The 24282-nt window shown below is 39.8% G+C and overlaps 1 protein-coding gene across 2 annotated transcripts in view; it reads left to right on the top strand.

Annotated features, from left to right (window-relative positions):
• Positions 1-24282, top strand: part of HSF2 (heat shock transcription factor 2) — a 38751-nt gene that overhangs the window by 13402 nt on the left and 1067 nt on the right. Inside the window, exons 2-12 of one of the 2 annotated variants that reach the window (XM_054022748.1) lie at positions 4475-4583; positions 4755-4882; positions 5698-5822; positions 11555-11630; positions 13126-13187; positions 13348-13432; positions 14106-14275; positions 16249-16518; positions 20183-20288; positions 22528-22581; positions 23859-23937. In XM_054022748.1, the coding sequence (XP_053878723.1) occupies positions 4475-4583; positions 4755-4882; positions 5698-5822; positions 11555-11630; positions 13126-13187; positions 13348-13432; positions 14106-14275; positions 16249-16518; positions 20183-20288; positions 22528-22581; positions 23859-23937 (1264 nt within the window). Of the gene's footprint in view, positions 1-4474; positions 4584-4754; positions 4883-5697; positions 5823-11554; positions 11631-13125; positions 13188-13347; positions 13433-14105; positions 14276-16248; positions 16519-20182; positions 20289-22527; positions 22583-23856; positions 23938-24282 lie in introns of both variants that reach the window. The other variant, XM_054022749.1, reaches the window with a different exon arrangement.

The raw sequence follows: 24282 nt of genomic DNA, 5'->3' as shown, positions 1-24282 counted from the left end.
AGTTTGCTGTGGTATTATATGAATCACTGATCGTCTCCACCAGAACTTCCAGTAGGAGAAACAGGAGTTGGAGATCCCACCTGGTGTGAATTAATTTTTTTTTTTTTGGTTAATTTGTTTTTTGTTTAATATTAGTTTCCCTTATTTGAGAATGAAAACTCTCTCTAAATGCTTTAACTGACCACTCAGTGTTGTTTAGTTTTAATTTACCTTAGGGACCTCTATTCTTAACAGAAATACTGTTGTGACACTTTACATTCATAATGGATGTTTTATCTAGGAGGATTCCAAATGTGGTACAACTCATCCCTAAAACATTACATACAATACTTCCGTCTCTTAAATGGATACACAATAGCTGGTGTAAGATAACACTGCATTAGTTATTTTTTCCGGGAAGTGAAGAATAATTTGTTCATTTGTAACTGTTTAGGGCAGTTTGTCGAAGCAGAAACTAATGATCAGATTTGGAATTTGATCAAAAAGGCATTGGGATATAAGTAGTCAGACCTTTGATTTAATGTCACATTTTACAGCACTAATAGTTGTGAATTTCAACAGATACCTGTTCCCCTTATTGTAACAATGGAAGAACAACATTGTTGCACTTGTGTTAACCTCTGGTTCTGACTATTTTCATTGATATGGTGTAGGGATATTGATCTGTAGAGAATAAAATCTGGTATACTGTGTTTCAGGCTTTGATATTTACATCACTTTTCTTTTGAGGTACAGTGAGTTCAATGGGATTTGGAAAATTTCCCAGAAACCTAACAACTGGGTACTAAAGAAGGCCTTTTCTACACAGGAGAAATTTACCTGTCTAAGCACTAATTGTTCCCATCATTTCAAGTGTGCTTTTCATCCAAATAAAAAGCTCTTTAAATGATGCAGGGGAGCAACTAGTGGTGGAAGTAACCCTGGAATTTGTAGAGGCAGATCTGAATTGTGATTCAATCAGCTGACTCTCAGATTGAGTGCCACCATAGACACCGTTCCTGTTAGTCAGTGTAATCTTTAACAGCTCTCTCAGGTAGTGAACCTCCTTAGTTACACCAGCTAAGAGTCCTTTCTCTGTCCCTTTCAGCCAAGCCCCCTCCTGCCCCGAGTGTCTCTTCTCATGGTCTGTTCCTTAGGTCCACTGCCAGTGATGACGCTGTGCTTTGCCTTCTGCCATACCCTTGCAAAGTGTCCCCTGCCCCTCAGCCGTGCCCCCAAATTTGAGCTCTGTGACTTCTTAGATGGGGAACCTCTCGTGATTTGCCAATTGTAAATCCCATTCTGAGGAACCACATATGGTAAATGATATTCCTAATGGTCTCTCAATTCTCCCTATTAAGCTAGGATGGACCCTGGCTGCAGAGATTTTTGTGTTGAGAAGTGGAGGCTTGTCATCTGGAGCTTTCATCAATGACATCTGTCAAAGATGACAGCCCGCATCTTAAATTGAGGGCAAGCCTGATGTATGCAAGGGCAAAATAAACCAACTAAGGTAATCGGTTGGGATGTATTCAGTCGTTGTGCGTCACTTGGTGCAATACGGTTATTTGAAGCACAAACAGCTGAATGCTCTACTATAGACAAGGTCTGACAGTGACAGCAAAGTCTTCATCAAAGTTCAGGATCAGTGTACTGGTGAGAAAACTAGCCTCCCTCACACCCAGCTGCATGGAAATGATGAGTGCAGAGATTGCTACCAAACTGCTGTTCCTGGACTTAACAGCTTCATCTTGTACATTAGTCTCTGGCTAACTGGTATTTGATAAACTTGAAATTCCTACCCTTTTCTAGCTACTAGAGGGGAGAAAGAGTTCTCGGTCTCTTTTCTTTCCATCCAGAACCTCTTGGCTGCTATGAGGAAGAGGGTCCCTAAGACTTCACTCCTTCCCAGACCTTTCCCAAGCAGCAAATGAAACTGACAGGATTCTATACAGTTACACTGAACCATATTGGAGCAATGCAACTGATAAATCATGGTAATTTGTTCTCCTGTGCTTGAGGAAGCTATGAGCAACAGCAGAAACAATGGAGATAACTGTCTGTGCACTCAGGAAGATATCACTTTAGATTCTATTCATATTCAGCAGGTGTCAGAGATCCAGCTGGGCACATGTTGCTGGCCACCCATTGGCCTGCTGTAAAGGAAATCCAAGCCTCTGTGTCCATGGATCACCAAGTGTTTTAACTTCCAGAGCCTTAATGATGTCTCGCCACTGCCCCAATCTCAGAGTCCATTGGCAAACCTGCACTCCAACAATTCCTTCTGAGAACTGGAACCCACTGCCAGCTGTCTAGTCCCCTTGGGTTCAGTGGTAATCCTGTACCTAAACACAACCTCTTCCAGAACTCCACGCCAGAGGAGTGAAAGCTTCTGGTAACCATTTCTGTCTCTCTCTCTCTGTGGATGCACACCATGATTGTGATGCAGTTATTGCACTCGGGCACTTCGCCCAAGTCTAACACATTTTTTTTTACTCATGGGGCAATTCTGTGCACATGCAGAATTCAGGGCCCCTGCAGATTGTTTTTTCTCTGCAGAATATAGATTCTGCTGGAGAGGTGCTGCAGTTACACCTTTCCCCGACCAGGAGCTCCTGTTGGACCAGAAAAGAGGGCAGCTAGCTGGGGAGGCTGTGTTCCTCACAGCAGGGCCAGGAGAGGCAGCACCGGACTGACCGAGCAGGGCACGTGGGGTTGCTTGGGGGGGGGGGGGGGGTGTCTCAGACTGGGGTTCAGAAGGGCTAGTGGAGGGGACAAACTGGGATGTGGGCTCAGGAGCTAGAGGTGGGGCTGCAGGGCCACACAGGGACAGAGGCAGATGTGCCTAGCTGAATGGGAGAGAGTAGGGGTCAACCAAGGTCTGCATGGGGGAGACTCCCTAACAATCTCTCTTCTCTTCCCCCCCCCCCCCCAAACCCACCCTGTTCCATACTACTTCCAACCACCCTCCAGATTACTTCCCTCTCCCTCAGCTCTTCCATTACCCCTGACTCCCCCAGGCCTTTTGCACTGCTTCTGAGGGGTGCAGGAAATATATTTTTGTATCGTATTTTAAATGAATTACTTAGAGCTCTGTACTAACATGCCTTGTAAGGAATCTGTTTGTTTGCCAAAAAAAAATTTCCTGAATCTTTCTTTTTGTCTGTATTGTTACAGACATACATGCTGATGGGTATCTTGAAATAAATTACTAAAAAACCTGAAACTGGGGTGATTATATTATTGTTTTGACAAAGAAAATATGCAGAATTTTAAAATATTGTGCACAGAATTTATAACTTTTTTTGGTGCAGAATTCCGTCAGGAGTAATTTTTTGCAGTTTATATTTAATCATATGAAGCATGAGAGAGTACAAATTAAATAGAAAACAACAAACATCCTTAACACAGTGCGTCTTGCTAGCTCGCTCTTTTTTGGGGAACTATTGCTGTCTAGGCAAGCAGGGTGTTCCCTGCCTCAGGCAGGCTGTTACATGCTGATCGGTCTCTCCCTCATGCAGTCACTTCTCCAGTTTTGTGTGACTTTTCTCTTTCCACCTTTTCCTGTCTGGCTCCCTCTGTTTCTGTGGTTTACTATTTAAACCTCGCCTGTTTCTTTGGCCTCTTTTGTCCTGTTCCTATCTTCCCCCATTCCCTCCAGAGGGGTAAGATTGAACTAATTTTCCAAATATGTAGCTGCTTTTTTTTTTTTTTTAAGCATAACTTGTATGGTCTAAGTACTATCATTAATCTTAAGTATTCCCCATTGTCCTTGAGTGGTGTGAGGTTGCTACAGGTCCTATCAGCAGTGGTGGATCCATATACATAGAGGCAGTCATGATTAAGGCTCTGATTTAGGCACGGATGGTGGGCAGTCCTGGAATCCGTGACTTCCAGCGGCCTCCATGACTTCAGCCTACGGTGGTCGGGAGCTGCAGAGTTCCCCACCGCTAGGGCAGGAAGCTGTGGGTATCCCTGCCACCTCTGCCAGGACCAACCCCAGAGCGCCCTACTGCTTTGGGCTGCTACGGGTGGTGCGCAACTCCAAGCTGCTGTGGAGGAACCCAAGCTCCTGGCCCCCATAGACAGCAGGAACCCCCGGAGCTCTCAGCCCCTGTGAGCAGCAGGGGATGCCAGGAACTGCAGGCTGCAGGGGTACCCCGCACCCCCAGCTGCTACAGGCAGCTCCTAGTCTCTGCAGTTGCCCCACTTGAAGTAGTGTGGGGATTCACAGATCCCCATTTTGTCAGGGATATTTTACGTAAAAGTTAGGGACAGGTCACGGCTTCCATTAATGTTTCTATTTTGCCTGTGATCTGTCTGACTTTTATTAAAAATATCTGTGACAAAATCTTAGCCTTACTCATGATGCAGCAGTTTGCATAGTAAAGTTCGTAGTGTCATGTGAGGAAAAGGATATCCTCTCATAAGATGTTATGTATCTATTGTGCCCCTTTATAAAAACAGATTTTTAAAAATGTGCTCTTCGTTTTAGAATGGCCAGAGTTTCCTGGTGTTGGATGAACAAAGATTTGCAAAAGAGATTCTTCCTAAGTACTTCAAGCACAACAACATGGCGAGCTTTGTGAGACAGCTAAATATGTGTAAGTTTTTTAGCATAGCTATCTTTCTTAAAAACTATTTAAGAATATCCTACTTTTTTTCTTTTTCTTTTTGTTTTTCACCCAACCCTTAAAAATGGGTTTGGGGGTTGCGGCAGTAAAGTTCTGAATTCTGTAGTGTTGTGTTTTCTTCATGGTTAAACTGTTTTTCAGATGGCTTCCGTAAAGTAGTCCATGTTGACTCTGGCATTGTCAAATTGGAACGGGATGGTCCTGTGGAGTTCCAGCACCCATACTTTAAGCAGGGCCGTGATGACTTGTTGGAGCATATTAAAAGGAAGGTGAGTGAAAGGTCGTACAAAACACATGGAGCATTGACTGCTTTTGGTTAATCTTGTGAACAGATGGGGTGGGCATGTCAGTCAGGCACAACTGGCTACTGTTGACACAGAGGCCTGCAGTCATAAAGGAATTTTGGATTTTACTTTTAAAGAGAAAATGAAATGAATTGCACTTCCAAGTAATCCCCCTTTTTGTTTTTATTTATTTTTTTATGTCATTCACTCTTTGTTTATCCTTAACTATTATTCATTATAATAAATCAGCAGCCCACCGAAGGGGTGAGAAAATTACAAAACAAATGTATTCTTAATTTTTTATAAAACAGTTGCCTTTTTTTTTTTTTTTTTTGTTCCAACTACAAATCGTACTATTTTGATCTTGCATTCACTAATATAAATATATAGCACAGTTTACTTAACCTTTTAAAAAACCATGCAGCGCTTCCCCTGGGGAGAGGATGTTATGTATGTCACTTAATATGATACTGGAAGGTGCTATGTAAGAACCTCTATAGAGTAGAATAGAACTGTGTTTATAAACCTTTGACTTTTTTTAAATACAAGTCAGGTATGATAAAACGGAGAATACTGTAGATATATAGTAATTTTACAATTTTAATTTTCAACATGCCCAGTGATGTAGAAATTATTAAAATATATATGATGACATTGTAGGATAAATAAAAGAGAATGATTTCTAGTGCCGGTTATTCAGCCTGTTTTATAAATACCAATTTCTTTTGAGTAGTAGGAGAGAAATCACATTTAGCATTCAGAATTTCATATTGCATCAGGGGGTTATTTTACTTTTAAAGGTTTCCTCTTCAAGACCCGAAGAAAATAAAATCCGTCAGGAAGACCTGTCTAAAATCATAAGCAGTGCTCAGAAGGTGCAAATTAAACACGAGACCATTGAATCCAGGCTGTCTGCCTTAAAGAGGTAAATATTACTTTGTGAGAGAACTGTTAACTTGCATTAGTAGTCACAAATAGCACTAAGGGCAATGAATTTGATCTGTTTGAAGTTGCAAATATAGTAAGAAAGACATTGGTGTTTAAAGTCTACTCTTTGCATGTGTCACTGGGGCTTGATTGTGAGACTGCTGCAGTGTATAAAAGTTCTGTTTTGCAAAAAGATCAGATTTAATTTTAAATATTTCTCATGTTTGGGAAGGAGAGTTTAAATGGAAATAGAATTTTTACCGAAATAAAATGTACACAGTTTATCAGCCATGTGAGTTGGTGGTTGAGCAGTTGTCTGGGAGTGGCAATTAAACAACTTGATGATTACAGTTTTAAAATACTTAGGATGAATAATCAGACTTTCCCTTCAAAATAAAAGATTTGAAAATTAGTGTTATGAAGTTTTATATTGTAGGTAGTGATTCTGGTGCTCCAGTTTGGGAGACAGAACAAAATTTTTGTGGTACAGTCCTACCAGTTATTTGAACGTGATTTATTTAATTTTTTTATTTCACTCCCCCACTGTTAAATTCCCAGAAAGATGTGCTCTACTGATGATTTTTTTTTTTTTTTTAAGTTTGACTTGGAACACCCTTCTGAAGTTTTTCTGAGACCCCTAGTATCATGCTGGAATTTGGATACTACGGTTTAAACAGTTCAGAAGTTTCATCTACTTGTTGAGCAATAGTAAAGCTTTTCACTCTAAATAGACTAGTCATTGGTGCTTCTGTTAATTTCTACAGAGATTAAAATAGATTAGAATTACTAACCCCCTAGCAACCATGAGTGGGAATACTATAGTTCTTAATACCTGATATTTACACTCTAAAAATTATTGGCAAAAGTGATTTGGATAGCTCTGTTTGGAATTAAGAAAATAAGACTGGCTATACTGGGTCAGACAAATGGTCCATCGAACCCAGTATCCTGTCTTCAGACAGTGGCCAGTGCCAGATACTGCAGAGGGAATTAACGGGGCAATTATCGAGTGATCCATCCCCTGTCATCTAGAGTCCCAGCTTCTAGCAGTCTGAGGCTTGGGGACATCCAGAGTATGGTGTTGCATCCCTGACCATCTTTCCTGATAACCATTAGTGGACCTGTCGTCCATGAACTTATCTAATTCTTTTTTGAACCCAGTTATGCTTTTGGCCTTCACAACATCCCCTGGCAACAAGTTCCACAGCTTGATTGTGCGTTGTGTGAAGAAGTTCTTCCTTATGTTTTATTTAAACCTGCCACCTATTAATGTCAGTGAGTGACACCTCTCTGGAGTGGCTCATCACTGAGAGTGACTATCTCAGGACAGACTGTCAGAAAACAAGGGCAGACTTTCCAAACTGGTGGTATGTTCTATAATTAGATTTCACCAATCTACAAATATGTACTCCTGGATCACTATACCCTTATTACCATGGAGTCACAGACAGTCCCCTTAGGCTCTCCAGCCTTGCCACCCAGACAAGCTGGACTTAGTGATAATAGTTACATAAACCAAAAATCACACCTCATCAGGTTACCCAATTACAAAGGATCAGTCACTTACCCCAAATTAGTTGGTATGTCAGATCTTACGCCAAAGACAATGCTGGCAGCCAATTCTATAGTAAACTAACTATAGGTATATTAGCTTTTTTTTTGTTTTTTAAGAATGAGTTATTGAGAGGTTAAAGCAGGTAAGATAGAATAACAGGTGAGTCAAAGTTCATAAATCCAGAAAGATAGCAGAGAGTTTTTTTGCCAGTTTCCCAAAAGTCTTTTCAGGGCTGCCCAGAATAATTCTGAGGATCTGTCATCTTCAGTTATTCTACCCTGTTAGAATCCAAACAGTCCAGAGATAAAGGATCATTTCTTGAAATCAATTTTACAGCTGCTTTTTACAGATAACAATCTGACAAGGGCTTTTATTCACTCCATGGCCACTTAGGGCTGGTCCACACTAATCCCCCAGTTCGAACTAAGATATGCAACTTCAGCTGCATGAATAACGTAGCTGAAGTCGAAGTACCTTCGTTCGAACTTAAAGGTACTTACCAAAGGTCCACACGTGGCAGGCAGGCTCCCCTGTCGACTCCGTGTACTCCTCTCACAGAGCAGGAGTACCAGCGTCGACGGCGAGCACTTCCGAGATCGACGCGATAAATCGATCCCAGAAGATCGATTGCTTACCGCCGAACCCAGAGGTAAGTATAGACGTACCCTTAGTTTGAAATTAGCATTTCCTGTTACCATCCTTAAGTACTTCATTAGCATTTCACACGATCTCTGAGTAATTTAGTTAGTTATACAAACATTTGCATGTATGTAATAGCAAACAATAGGATATTTCACTAGCGCTTATTAATTGAACACCTGAATACATTTTTATATTAACACACACTTTAATCTAGGGTTAGCTAATTACTGGAGTATACATAATGTAAACGTAATTACAGGGGTATATGCAATGTAATACTATAGCTCTTACATAGAGGATATATATATATATATATATATATATATATATATATATATATATATAGTGAAAACACTAACATTAGCATCTCTTTTCATCTATAGTAGTTATTTAATAGTTAAAAAAATTAATCGCGATTAATCGCCGTTTTAATCACACTGTTAAACAGTAGAATACCAATTGGGATGTATTAAATATTTTTCTACATTTTTAAATATATGGATTTCAATTACAACACAGAATACAGAATGTACAGTGCTCATTTATATTTTTTATTACAAATATTTGTACTGTAAAAATGATAAAAGAAATAGTATTTTTCAGTTCACCTCATACAAGTACTGTAGTATAATCTATTTATCGTGAAAGTGCAATTTACATATGTAGATTTTTTTTGTTACATAACTGCATTAAAAAACAAAACTGTGTTAAACTTTAGAGCCTTCAAGTCCACCCAGTCCTACTTCTTGTTCAGCCAATCACTAAGAGAAACAAGTTTGTTTACATTTATGGGAGATAATGCTGTCCTCTTCTTATTTACGTCACCTGAAAGTGATAACAAGCATTCACATTCTACTTTGTAGCTGGCATTGCAAGGTATTTACATGTCAGATAGGCTAAACATTTGTATACCTCTTCATGCTTTGGCCACCATTCCAGAGGACATGCTTCCATGTTGACGATGCTCGTTCAAAAAATAATGCTTTTAATTAAATCTATGACTGAATCCTTGGGGTAGAATTGTATGTTTCCTGTTGTTTTACATATATTTCATGTTATAGTAGTCTCAGATGGTGACCTAGCACATGTTCTTTATTTTAAGAACACTTTCACTTCCGATTTGACAAAATGCAAAGAAGGTACCAATGTGAAATTTCTAAAGATCGCTACAGCTACCCAAGGCTTAAGAATCTGAAGTGCCTTCCAAAATCTGAGAGGAACAAAGTGTGGAGCACGCTTTCAAAAATCTTAAAAGCACAACACTCTGATGCGGAAACTACAGAACCCGCACCACCAAAAAGGAAACTCAACCTTTCGCTGCTGGCATCTGAGTCAGATGATGAAGATGAACATGGGTCGGTCTGCACTGTTTTGGATTGTTATCTAGCTGAACCCGTCATCAGCATGGACACACGTCCTCTGGAATCGTGGTTGAAGCATGAAGGGATGTGAATCTTTATCTGGCACGTAAATAACTTGCTACACCCCCATTCTCACTTTCAGATGACATTGTAAACAAGAAGTGGGCAGCATTATTTCCTGAAAATGTAAACAAACTTGTTTGAGTGATTGGCTGTACAAGAAGTAGGACTGAGGGGACCTTCTAGGATCTAGTTTTACATTGTTTTATTTTTGAATGCAGTTATTTTTTGTACATAATTCTAATTTGTAAGTTTAACTTTCATGATAGAGATTGCACTACAATACTTGTATTAGGTGAATTGAAAAATACTGTTTTTTGTTTTACAAAGCAAATATTTAAAAAAATAAATATAAAGTTAGCACTGTACACTTTATATTCTGTGTTGTAATTGAAATAAAAATATTTGAAAATGTAGAAAATACTGAAAAATATTTAAATAAATGGTTTTCTATTGTTTAACAGTGCGATTGTTTGTTTTAGCTGGGAGCTGCAAGGACATGCGGAGCTGGGTAGGGAGACCCTGCCAGCCCGCCAATGCCGCCCCCCCCCCCCCCCCCCCAATCACCAGTGGTGGTTCTGGGCCAGCACCCGCGGGAGTCCCAGACAGTTTCTCTCCCTGCTCCCTCCCCCCAAGCACCCCTGGTCTACAGCCCAAGTTTTAGTTAGGGGTACATAATAAGTCATGGACAGGTCACAGGCTCTGAATGTAAAAGTCCAGTCGGCAAACTGGCAATTTGAGATAGACAGCTGCTTATATTCATGTGGGCTCATATTCCCTTTGACTACTGTCTATGCCCCCAGAAACTTTTTTTTTTTAATCTTTTGAAGATCTACTTAATTTAGAGAGATTACACTATAGAATAATAGCTGAAAGGAATGAAGGCACTCAGATAATTTGATGAGGGAGGATATCTGTTTTTGGTTCACTGGTAGTTCCAAAGAAGAAATAAAGGGTTGAACAGAAACTGAAAATTCCCAGAAAAACTTGGGCAAATTGAAAAACTCAGCAAATTTTGTGTGGAGTTGAACAAAACATTGTGTTTTGTCCTGAAATGAACCATTTTGTTTCCAGGCAGCTTTTAGCATAAAAACAAAGGAATAGAAGGGCTAGAATGACAGGAGGAAGGTGGTATTGCCTCTCATAACCTTTAGCTGTCAGTGGCTAGGGCACTCACCTAAGATTGGGAGACATGGGTTCATTTCCCCTTCAGCCTGATATGGAAAAGCAATTTGAAACTGGGTCTTGGGGATTGCAGGAGAGTGCTCTATCACTAGGCTATTGCATATTCTGTTGTGGATCTGTCTGTCCTGTTGAAGCTATTTCACAGTGTATAAATTCATTATTGAAACGGACATATACGTGGTCTCCCGTCAATGTGAGTGCCCTGACCTCCAGGCTAAAGAATACTCACTCTGTCTCTGGCCCGGTGATTGTTCAGGTATCTTATACAAAGTGGAACAGCTTTGACAAGAGAGTTGAGACATGCCCACTCCATGTTGTCCAGTATCCCAGGGGTTAGGGCACTCTCCTCTGGTCTTCCACACCGCAGTTCAAATTCCTAATCCATATCAGGCAGAAAGGGGAACTGAACTGGAGGAGTCTCCAATAGCCCAGACAAGTGCCCTAACTGCCAGGCTAAAATTTACAGGAGAGGCAGCGGTGCCACCCATGCTTCTGGCTGAAATTATTTAGGTAATTTGCATCAGATTTGTGAATAGTTTCGTGTTGACCGAAATAGCATTTTCTGGCAAATTATTTTTTCAAATTTTGCCAGCTCTAATCCGACCATTCCCATGGGCTGCTTTGGGTTCTGTTTAGGGTGACCAGATGTCCCTATAAAATCGGGACAGTCCCAATTTTTGGGTCTTTTTCTTATATAGGCTCCTATTACCTCCCACCCCGTCCTGATTTTTCACACTTGCTGTGTGGTCACCCTAGTTCTGTGCTATGTGACTTTCTTCCAAGGCTACTGCCAATGGTACTTCATAGGAAGGATGTATAGCTTTGTGAAATGTCTTTATGAGCCTGTATTACATTAATACAGTTTCACAAAAAATAAGGGCTTCTTAAGTTTGAGTTTAGCTTTCTAAATCACTTTTGTTGAAACAGGGAAAATGAATCTCTTTGGAGGGAAGTGGCAGAATTGAGAGCAAAACACTTGCAGCAGCAACAGGTTATTCGAAAGGTAAGACTTCATTTGTGGATTATACAGCTGCTTCTGTCTGATTAGATATATTTTATGTGCACATATGACTTATGTTGTCCTTACTCTGACTACCTCGGTACTATGCTATGTGAAATCTAGTTTTCTTCAAAATAGCCAGATCTTTTAATCTTTGTAAAATGAGCATTAACTCAGCATGTGGCAGTCTATAAAGACACGGAAGGATTACAGGGATGACATCATGTTTGCCTCTTTACTTTCCTAGGAAAACCCTCTCCAGTGCAACTCTAAATTGGCTTCCTTCCTTCCCTCCCTCCCTCCCCAGTTTTGGAGATGGCCTCCATTGGTAGAATCCCCAGCAGAATTCTGTGTGAATAACTTGCTGCACTAGCAGCATTTCAAGTGATTAAATTCTAAAATACATTTTAGGAACAAAGTAATGTTTTTGGTCACTTATTAGCTGATGTCAACATGACATGGTTTGTTGATGCTGAAAATGAAATACAATTAAAAAGTTAATTTGAGTTAAGCCATATAGTACGTAGTTAAAGATTTAAAGACATAGTTGTCAACTGAAAAAACTACAATGGTGGACAGGATTTTCCAAGGTCTCAGGGAATAGGGTTTTTGCTTTTGTAGAGGAAGATCAGTAGATTTGATGGTAGGTAGGACATAGAAGCAAATACTTTATTGAACTTTTATTTTAAAATATTAAATTACAAAATTAGTTTTAAAATACATTAATCCTCTTTTATCAAATTATTTTGTTTGACTGTTTTTACAGCATATCAGTTGCCTAACTGTAGTCTGTAACCTATCATTTTAATCAGCTTCTGTACCAGATGACTGTAGGATAGCTAATGTGATGCCAATTTTTAAAAAGGGCTCCAGAGGTGATCCTGGCAATTACAGGCCTGTAAACCTGACTTCAGTACTGGGCTAACTGGTAGAAACTATAATAAAGAACAATATTGTCAGACATATAGACGAACATAATTTTGTTGGAAGAGTCAACATGATTTTTAGTAAAGGGAAATCATGCCTCACCAATCTTCTAGAATTCTTTGAGGGGGTCAACAAGCATGTGGACCAAGGGGATCCAGTGGATATAGTGTACTTAGATTGTCAGAAAGCATTTGACAAGGTCCCTCAACAAAGACTCTTACGTTTGTGGAAGATTTAGAAGATTTAGATTAAATCTTAGGAAAAAAATTCCTAACTGTAAGAACAGTAAGACAATGAAATAGACTGCCTAGGGAGGTTGTGGAAGCTCCTTCACTGGAGGTTTTCAAAAGGAGGCTCGATAGCCATCTGTCTTGGATGGTTTAGGCACAAATCCTGCATCTTGGCAGGGGGTTAGGCTAGGTGACCTTTGCAGTCCCTCCGAAGTCTGTGATTCTAAGTATGGTAAACTTTGTAGTTTGTACTGCTGTGGGCTACCATTGTTTTTTGTTTTGTTTTTGTTTTTTGACAAACCCTGGCATGGTAGTGTTTACTTATCTTCCTTGTCTTGTAGATTGTACAGTTCATTGTTACTCTGGTGCAGAATAACCAGCTAGTGAGTCTAAAACGCAAACGGTAAGTACAGAATTGGGGGTGTGGGGGGAGGAATGTTGTAAATGTTAACCAGCTAATACAGGTTTCTTTTGCTGGGCTGTTTTTCTCTTTAGAAACATTATTCATGCTTTAGTAGTGTTCATGCAACTGACTTTCTCTCCCCCACCCCCCTTTGATTTAGACCACTACTTCTGAATACCAATGGACCTCCAAAGACCACTATGTTTCAGCAGATCGTCAAAGAATCAGCTGACAAAAACCATCATGTAAGTTCATTTTGAAGTGGACATTATTTGTTCATGTGGCAGCTGGAGGGATGGAAAAAGGTAAACCAGTATTAACAGGAGTGCCCTATAGTGGCTGTAGTTGTGCTGTATTTATCAGCTAAAAATGAGGCAAAAGGGGGAGAGAAGAGTGTTCTGAAGTGAATAGCAGCTGCATGCCAATGAACTACTTTCATGGCAGATTAGGATTGATAGTTAAACTGTTTCCATTGTAATGTGTGTGTAAATTTCCAGCTCTTGTTGTGACACTATTCTTGTTGATTTACAGTGCTGATATATTTTTGTATCACTCTCCAAGGTTTTTGGCTTATTTTGTTTTTCACTGTCTGATCCTTGGTTGGATTATAACTGTTATAATCATCTTTAACTACTTTCCCAAAATAAATTCATCACTCAGCAAAATTTACAGCTATATGCCTAATTGTTTAAATGTTCTGTTACAAAATTATTTATGCCAAATAATTAAAATATGAATAAAAATCTGTGTGGAAAAAGTGTCTTGTGTCTTAAGGGTTTTTCTAGGATATCTAGAACTTTTTTTAAAAATTAGGTATTCAGTTAAGGCTCTTAATTGAAGTGTTATATTTGGGTCTGATTTTTAGTTTGGAAATTTGGTTCTTTTTCTATATAGTAGTTGTGCTTTTATAATTCTCAGGTACCACTCAGCAGAACTGAGGGACTGGAGCAGAGGGAGCAGATTTCAGATGACATAATTATTTATGATGTCACTGATGATATTGGTGAGGAAGAAAATACTATGGGTGAAGAAGAAAGTGCTCCCATTACTCCAGAAACAAATGAGGATGCTACGTCAGACTCTTCCAAGTAAGAAATGTTTGTATGAGTGCAGAAGGCACTCAGCAGTTCAGTATAGACAGGGAAATCCTACCTTAAAATCTAATTCAGATCTACATAATACAGTTGAGATATATCTTGAATAATTCAATTTCAGTAAAGGAAGCAAGTTACTGAAAGTTACTATACATATGCAAATCCTTTGCATTCCAGGCCTCTGCACTGGCTTCACAGGACAATTTAGCCGTTGTAGCTTAGTGTGGCTAGGATGAGAATTCAGCTAAAATAAAATATTTTAAAAATGAAGGATCACTGGGGCACATACTACTTTTCTAGAAGTGCCATCTGTATGCTATTCTCATTTCTTGGTCTTTACTTCCTTAGCACAAGCTTGGAACCCCCCTAGTTTAATGTTTTTTATGCTGTTGAAGGTAGCTGTCCTGCTATCTCTGCCAAGTATAAATGGTGCCCTCTGAACATTTCAGGCATTTTTTGCTGACTGCAAGCCGCCACCATCATTGATTTCTTTTAGAGACTGGAAGTCCTCCAGCCTTCTCAGTTCTATAGTTGAAGAGGAGTCTTGTGTGCATTCTCCCCATTTTACTCCTTAATTCTGTGCTATATACGTTACCTGTTGTCACACCTATGTTTATAGTACACTCTCGGGTACAAGCAGGTGATCATCCCAGTCCTTCTGGCTCAAGAATTGTCTCCCAATGTCACCCTTGGTTTACACTGCATAATAGTGTATATTTTATGCTTTATGGATTTGAAATCCAGATTTTGTTGTCTGAGACTTAAACCACTGATTTGGTTTTGGCAAATTGATGCTTACTCCTCCCCTCACCCCCCACAGAAAAATGACATTAAGTGGGAGTATACATCAGTAATTTAAGGGTTTAAACTACAACAATAAGATTTTTTATATATATATATATATTTAAAAAGAGCATTAGAAATTCAGTAAGTTTAGAGTGAAGATTAGTTTTTAAAAAAATACCCATTTAAAAGTGTGGCATTTCCTTAATACTTTAAACACTTGTGAAAGTTGTGTTTTCTCCCTGGCATTATGGAGGGAAATGATGCTTCATTGTCTGTGACCTGCTGCATAATAATGAGTTGTGGGTAGAAGGACATTGTGAGAATTGGGGGGCCGGGTTTTTTCATTTCTGGGATCCTTTGCATAGGGCCAGGAGAGCATCAGAATGCAGTAAAAGGGGAGAAGAGTAAACTTCCCAGGATCCTATTAGCCCTTGCATCTGTGAGACTTAAATGCTTAAACTGCCCAATGAGCGTAATTAAGCTCATCAGCCATGACAAGATTGGCTTTTCTTCACCGGCCCCTTCAGTTCCCATTCTTAATACCCACCTTCTCTCATAACCACCTACTGGCGTTCCTCTCAGTATTTTTTTGTTTTGTTTTTCTCCTGGTCCTGTAAAACTTAATCCTCCAGAATCAGAAAATAGTAGCAAACAGGCATGACTCAAAATAAAACTGGCTTTGTCTAGCCTGATACCTTCAGCCTTTCTAGTTCCAGTCCATAAGAATTAAGATTCCATAATGATTTTGAAGTATTTAATCCCTGGAAAATGCCCTAAAACTGTCGCCTAACAAGCTTCATCTGAATGTGAAGCTTGGAATTGTCCTTCTAACGTACTTTGCTGAGTTGTATTAAAATGTAAGACAACAGGGAAACTTTAAAACCAAGTATTTTTGATTAAAGATGGTTGTTAGCTTCTTAATCTTCATTTTTCCAATTTCTTGATTCTTTTTACTGTATTTTAAACATGTTTTTGTTACTGCCGTCAAAATTTGAGGAGATGGTGAGAGGTTAAAATGGGCCTTAAACTGGAAATCTAGACTCCCTTAACTAAAGAGTTAGCCACTATTTACATATTCAAAGTGCTTTGCAGCTATTTAATCCTTACAGCAGGACTTTGAAGGAGGTAGTTGTTGCCTCTTCAGAGTTTAACCCGTTTATTGTCTGTTTTATGTATTGCAGCTGTAGTCATTCTCCTGATATTGTAATTGTAGAAGATGATAATGAGGATGACAACATCCCTGTAATTCAAGGGGATAAAAATATCGAACCAATCACTATCCCAGCCAGTGATCCCCTCAGTCCTGTCAGTGACAGTGCAAGCCCCCTCATGTCTAGTGCTGTTCAACTGAACAACCAGTCAACTCTAACTGCAGAAGACCCTGTCTCAATGATGGATTCCATACTCAGTGAGAATGGTGTAATTTCACAGAACATCAACCTTCTTGGAAAGTGAGTAGCTTTGATGCTTTTAAAACAATTGACTAAATTAAAGTTGTTGATACCTTCATATCAACTGCCTCTTTAACTATTTTCACTGAAAGACTCTTAGAGGCCCTGCAATGGATTCTTCAAAGATTGAGTTTGTGCTCTTTTGCTGCTTTATGGTATATAAATAGTGTTCCACATTTTTCAGGTTCGTTTGTTTGTTTTGATTTTAAAAACACTCCAGGAATTTTTGGGTATTTATTTTCCAAACATTTAAAACAGAGATGAAATTGTTTTTTAAAAACAATAACAAAAAAATCTGGGGAAAGGGAAAAACAAAAAAAAACTTTCATAATATGCACATTTTACTACAGTATAACTGAAACTTTTTTTATGTACAAAGATGCTTTTTGCTTTTCTTAGAGCTAGTAGTTTTCCAGAAATCCTGGGTTAGGTATGCTCGCATAATTTTCTTCGAAGTATCCTCACTCATGTGGAGCCTCTTCCTGTCTTGGAGGTAGGCCAACTTTGCAAGTGAGCACTCTTCACCAATATATCCAGGGGGCACACTCAAAGCTCACCGTGCCACTTTGCTGAAGTTGGGAAGTGTCTTGATGACTTTTCCAAAAAGCCAGTACATACAGTTTCACACTGTCAGGGTTAGGCACATTTATGTCAGTAGTAAAGTCCCCTTTCAGATTTGAAATGTCATCTTTAGAAGCAAATGGCTGGAACACTCTGGCATAATGGTCGTAGTCTATTGCAAAATTAACCTTGAGAAAGGGGTGCAACACCTGTATGACATTCCAAAAAGAATCTTTGGCACCAAACACCCAATCAGGGTTCAAATTATGGCCACGGTCGTCTACCAGTTCACTCTGAGTACTGTGAAGGCTTTGAACTGTTTTTTATTTTTCTCATGTTCCAGAATCACAAGGATTTCCAGAAACAGCAGTGTTTTCTCACCGTATGTTTCTCCTGCAGCTTTTGTGCTCAATTCAGCTGAGATTTTGATCGTCAGGATCTAGTAAACATCTGTATTAGCAAACACGTTGGCAGTAGTCGCAGAAAACTCCAGTGTTTTCTAAGTGTTCCACAGTGATTCCAAGTTTTCAACAACAAACATTGCCTGGGTGCACAGAATCTGGTGGTCATTTTGGTTGTCAGTTTTTTCAGTGTGTCTGTTTTAGAACCAACAAACTCAGGATGATCTAGAGACACATTAGCACAGTTCACACATTATTTACATGGCAAGCAGTGAAGTACAAGCTCATCCACCTATGTGGCACAGCAGGAGTAGGTAATCGGCAATCAGCTCTGCACTCATTTCGCACTATGTAAAGCAAAGTCTTCAGCTTGTTCGTATTTTTGAAAATGGCCCCAAATCCAGTGATCTAAGATTTCACGTCCTTCATTTCTTCTGTAGCAGTAGCTGCTGACAGAACAACAGTAGTCAGATGAGCAGGACAGGTAATACGTAGCTGCTCCGGTTTCCGATTGAGTTTAATCTCCCATGCAAACTTAGCCATGTCGGAAGCAGAATCTGTATTTATTGTGGCCACATTTTCCCACATTTGTTGGTACATTTCAAACATGTCAGTGAAATAAAAAAAAACAAAAACAAAAGGCCAAGAATTGGATAGGCCAAAGCATCAGACTTGTCAAAAATCAATGTAGACACCACGTTTCCATCAATTCATTCCATGTGTTTATACACTAAAGCATTGTCATTTTTCTTTTAGATACTTATGAGTGAGGTTGTCTGCATTAGGAAGGGTTTTTGCTGCTGTGGACAGTATTGTCACGTAGTCACCAGGAGGCCCCTCTGCAATTAACAGCGGTTGTCCAGTGAAACAAAGAGCATGCACAAATTCATTGACATAATTGTGCTGTCTCTTTTCCCTTTCATGGAAGCCTTGGTGAAAGCTCCTGATACTGACTGTTTATCCGGAAGCTCACTTCCTTTAAGCTTCTTGTCGTTCGCTTTCAACATGCTCCTTTATTCTGTCAGCATGAACCCTGACCTCAGTACTGTAGTCCTTGCAGCACAATGCATCCTCTTCCCTTCCATCTTTACTCTTCTTGAAAATTTCTAAGCACTGATTTTCTTGTTGATATTCAGGCATATATTTGTGTTTTTACCCCATGTTTACCTTTTTTACCGTCTCTTTATCTGTGGAGGATAGATTGTTTAAACTTAGTGCCGCACTAAATAGAAGCAAAGAAATAGGCAGGCAACATCTTAGCACAATATTAACATTGTTTTTTTCTGACCTTCACTGTGTGCGTGCTGTGTTTTACCCTGCAGAACTGCTTCAATCTCAGAGCTGTAGGACATAAACACTAATGCTTTACACGATTGTTAACAAAATTAAGTACTGGAGGGAGGGAGAATTGAGTGGATTGGATTGATACATGTGTTAACCAGTAAAACCTGAACTCCTTTAATTTAAAAAAAAAAAAAGGTAACTTGGTGAAAATTGGTTTAAAAACTGAAAATGCGGAATACTATATATAAAGAAGTTCTGGACAATATTTAAAAATATTGTTCAGAAATGTGTTTGATCATATAAATATCAGGAATCCTGGTCTTCCCTGTTTTTGCTGGAGGGCTGCTCTTGGGAGGTCTTAAAAATATTTACCTCTTGCACCTTAATTTGGACAGTGGAGGTATTTGTTAAAATTAAAGACTTCCTTTATCCAAAATGTTACTTCAGTTAAATAGGTGACCTTTTAAAATTTTTATTTGTTTATTAGTCTAAGATTCCCTTTTTACAAATGCTATATTTGCACTTTCTTTACTTTTGTGATGACGGTATTTTACTGGTTCTCTGGTCATAGACTTCCAGCCTAGATAGACGCAATCTGAATCTTAAATTTGAAACATCTTTGTAATGTGTATTTTGCTCTTTCAGGCCCTCTTTATGTATCATAAAAAATCAAACAAGGGCACAAAATCAGTCCCTCCCTCCCTGCAAGGTCACCTTAAGGATGGTTGTGGTGGTGTTGTTGGTTTTTTTTTTTTTGTTTTTTTGTTTTTTTCTTTAAAGCCTCTGACAGACTTTTATTATTGCACTCTAAAGGTGTGATGGGGTTTTTTTTTTTTTTTTTTTTTAAATGGTTTAAGTTAAAACAAGCTAAAGGCTACTACATTTTGTCTTTAGGATATATATTGTATAGCAGAGGAAATAACTTATTTACAATGTTAGTTGCAATCAGCACTTGCTGGTGGAATTTTTTTTTTAATTCTTATGAATCATTTGTGCATTCTTCTGTTTCATCCCCATATGCAAACACTTTTTATATTACAAGGTAACAGTACAAGGATCTACTTCCAGCTTTAAAAATAATTCTAATTAACTGAAAGTGAATTCTGCTCTTCTTTATTGTGGAGACAGCAGCTTTGTAAATGGGTCACAGCCTGTTGCCTTCCTGTGCTGTCACAATGTAAAAAATTGATTTGTGAATGTCAGATGTATAAATTGACAATCCTGTCAGACATTCTTAACTGTTTGACACCAGGCAGAGAGAAATATCCTGTCAGCACTTGCCAGTGCAGTTTTAAACAAGCAGTGATGATGGTACTGTTGCATATATCTATTCCAACGGGTGATTTTTTTTCACCTTGTCAGTAGAAGTGTCATGGCTATTTCAGAACACAAAATCCTCTTTCTTTTCCATCTTCCAGAGTTGAGCTATTGGATTATCTTGACAGTATTGATTGCAGTTTAGAGGACTTCCAAGCCATGCTGTCAGGACGACAGTTCAGCATAGACCCAGATCTTCTGGTTGATGTATGTATTTCTAGTAACTTCCTCTGTTTTTTTTATTTTGTAATGAACAAGATCATTGAGGATGCAAATACACATTTCTCAAGAGGATATCTTAAAGCTTAATTTAAAATGTTAATTCAAAAAAGTTCATGCACCTTTTTATAAAGCCTGCACAATTATAAAATTTAAAATCAGAAGACTCAAACATTTCTAGAGTTATAATTTAATCTTATTGCTCATCCTGTATATTGCATACTAAAAATGTTAACACACAGCCTTTATAACAAGGAAACCGCTATGCAAAGGTTCTGTCTTCAAAATAGCAGAATTAATATTACTGTAGAAATCTCTTGTATTTCCTGATGCTTATTTCTTTAGCTGTGCCACATGGACAAATGTGGCAGTTAATTTTGTTCCCTTTTTATATAAAAAAAAAAAAAGTGGGAGTGGGGGAGGAAGGAAACAAAGAGTAGTGCATGCTTCAGTACTGGTGTAGTGCTTTAAATGCCCCTGAAGTGCTAGCTCTTTTAACTGCTACACCAATTTATGTATGTTTAGTAGAAGAACTGGTGCTGTTGACTAGAACTGCATGTGTACTTCCAAAAGAAGGGAACAAAAGATTGGCTTCAGGCCTGATCCATGAGGTAGATTTTTCTAGCACAGTGGTTTTCAAAGTTTGGGTCGCAACCCAATACTGGGTCGTGGAATGCAAGGCAGTGGATCATCTTGCTCAGCACCCAGGGACCCTGGCAGCCGGCCAGTAAAAACTAGTAGTTTCTACCTGTTCTGACCCCACACTGCACCCTAGAAGTGGCCAGCAGCAGGTCCAGGTAGTAGGCAGGGCCACAGAGCTTCATGCGCTGCCCTTGCCCTGAGCACTGGCTCCGGCCAGTGGGAGCTGGGGGGGGCAGTGTTTGCAGGCAAGAGCTGCGTGGAGCCACTTGCGTGCCTCCGTCTAAGAGCCAGACCTGCTGGCCGCTTCTGGGGCGCAGCGCAGTTCGCGGTGCCAGGACAGGCAGGAAGCCTGCCACTGCATGCTGGCTGCGCCGCTGACCGGGAGCCGCCAGAGGTAAGCCCTTGGCCCAATCCCCAGCCCTGAGCACCCCACTCTTCCCAACCTGGAGCCCTTTCCTGCACCCAAACCCCCTCATCCCTGGACCCACCCCCAGAGCTCGCAGCCCAGAGCCCTGACCCCCTCCTGCACCCCAATCTCCTGCCCCAGCCCTCATCCCCAGCTCCGTTGGGTCGTGGGCATCAACAATTTTCTTCAACTGGGTTGCCAGAAAAAAAGCTTGAAAACCACTGTTCTAGGACCTGCTTCGTAAATGGGGAAGCAGGGACTCTGATCTGAGTCTTTATCAGACTCCCAAGGCTCAAGGGACAAGTGTATTCTGGGCCACAAAATTTTGAACTGAGTATGTATTCTAATGGTTCCAAATTGTGCCTGAAAATGACACACTTGGAGAGGAGGAAACAGAAGGGAATAAGGTGACTGGAGATCCAGTTTTAGTGGCTGGTGTCTGCCCGTATATATTGAAAAGTGTGCTGTTCAGGGAAAAACCTATGCATGCCCAGGCAGACGTTGTACAATTGTGAATTCTATGTTAGTGTTCATAGGTTTGATTTCCAAATGAAAAGTTTCAAAGTTAAGCAGCGGGGTAGAGAAGAGTGGAATTTTTTTGCCACATGCAGTTTCAGTCCACCGGTCCTTAGTTCTCTTACCTATTATTCCTTTTCAGAGTAGCAGCTGTGTTAGTCTGTAACCGCAAAAAGAACAGGAGTACTTGTGGCACCTTAGAGACTAACAAATTTCACAAAAGCTTATGCTCTAATAAATTTGTTAGTCTCTAAGGTGCCACAAGTACTCCTGTTCTTTTTATTATTCCTTTGTATCATTCCTCTCTAACTGGTCAGCTGTTTGGCGGTTCACACTTTTCTGAATCTGATGTTTCTGAAACTGGAGGACTAACATACAGCAATGTTCTGAGCTAGATATGGTACAGACGTTGCCATGGTGTGGGCGTTACCAGTGCCCTGCAGTCTCAAAACGTCGCAGGTCTACTCCACAATTAGGCTTTTCCTTAGCAAACGTTTTGCACAAAATGGCAAACTTTTAAAAGGGGACCCAGTCCTGCTCAGATCCTATAATATAAACAATTAATAAAGTATAGTAAAATATTTACACCCATATCTTTAGTGACCTATACTTAATATATACCAACATTTGGAATTTTTTAAAACTGTGTTTTGTCTTGTTCAGCTTTTTACAAGCTCCGTGCAGATGAATCCCACAGATCATATCAGTAATACAAAAGTAAGTTCCAAAGCCCACAGTAGCGAGAAATACAAATACAGGGTGTGCTACACTTGCAGCTGTACAGCGCTGTGAGTTAAACCCACCTTTGTACAGCTGAGTAGGGAAAGCACTGCAGTCTGTCCACACTGACCGCTGCCAGCGCACTGGCGTGGCCACATTTGCAGCTGCATTGGGAGCGGTGCATTATGGGCAGCTATCCGAGCATTCATGTGGCTGCAACGTGCTTTTCAAAAGGGGGGTGGGGTGTAGTGTGACAGGGTGTGTGGGGAGAGAGAGTGGGTTTTGGGGTGCTGAGTGTCAGCACGCTGCCTTGCAAGTTCTGACCCCCCTGTTCCCCCTGCTTCTCATTCACTCACTCAAAGCAAACCGCAAAATGTTTGCTTTTTCTCTCTGGCATGGAGCTTTGAAACCGCACTTCCACAGATCGCAACAATGAAAAGAGTGGCCACTTGATAAGGGGATTATCACAGCGCAGCAAGTTAACTCCTCGTTCACACTGATGCCAGGGAGTTGTAGCCACTACTCTGCATCTCTCATTCCTCTTGGGGAGGTGGAGTACCTGCAGCGCTGTAGCCAGGGAGATACAGCGCTGTACGTGCCTTGCCAGTGTGGACGGAGAGTGAGGTACAGCGCTGTGGGCTGCTTTATTGCGCTTAACTCGCAAGTGTAGCCAAGGCCACAGTTGGAGGTTGGTGAACAATTTGTCCTTTAGCTGTGCCCATTACTGAAGTGAACAAACATTTTCATATTTTGTTAATAAAACCTCTAATTTGGATGCAAAAACTACAGTTGAACTTATTCCTATTCTGCTTTGTAGCTGGAAGGGAAAAACAGCACAAATTGGGGGGAGGGGTGGATGGGTAAAAGTTTTATACCATGCTCATCACGATGGTATCTAGGGGAAACATTTTTAAAGATGAGGAAAGTGAAACTAGCGCCTATAGCAGAACCAAGAAGAGAAGCTAATGCTCCTCCGATTTGAGGTCTAACTGTAGAACAGTAATCCTCCCTAAATGTTAATCTGTCTCAGTTCCTACTTGGATGGTACCACTGTTTCACTTCCTGTTATTTTCTAGACCAGCATCCATTAAGCTACATGAATAGTTGCCATACAGTTGTAACATGTTTTTACAGGCTAGTGCAGGTTATTTTAATAGTTAGTTAGACTTTGTCAAGATTCGTCAGTTGTTACCTTTTTGTTACTTATGCAGACTGGGTTTTTTAAAGCCTATTTCAGATTAAGTTTTGACTTCAATTTCTTTTTTCATTTGGAGACAAAAGGAATAGAAACTACGAAGAGTAATGGACCTCAGCCTGCTTCACAGGACACACAGAGTTCTAAGCCCAAATCAGGTTAGTACAGCGAATGGCATGGCTTTCTTCGCAGGAAGAGCTTCGTAGTTGTTCAGCTGAAAAGATGTAAGAGGCAAAATTGTGAAGTTCTTGTTAAAACAAAGATCCTGCTTAGTCAGGTCTTATCTGCTTGATTGTTTCATGCTGATAACTATTTTGGTTCTTGTCATGTTAACTGTGAAGAATTTGCATTGCACCAGATGCAAAGACAAAACTGATTAAATGTTGGTGTTTCTGACAAATCTGGACAATAAATTGTTTACTTTGTTTCTTGCAACACTTCAATAGTATGCCCAATTTTTTTAAAAAGTAACCATTTTTGTTCAAAAATATTTTTATAATGTG

Source organism: Malaclemys terrapin, chromosome 3 (assembly GCF_027887155.1).
Source record: "Malaclemys terrapin pileata isolate rMalTer1 chromosome 3, rMalTer1.hap1, whole genome shotgun sequence".
Classification (NCBI taxonomy): Eukaryota; Metazoa; Chordata; order Testudines; family Emydidae; genus Malaclemys; species Malaclemys terrapin.
The sequence above is the reverse complement of the archived record's forward strand: the minus strand, read 5'-3'. Positions and strand labels throughout refer to the sequence as shown.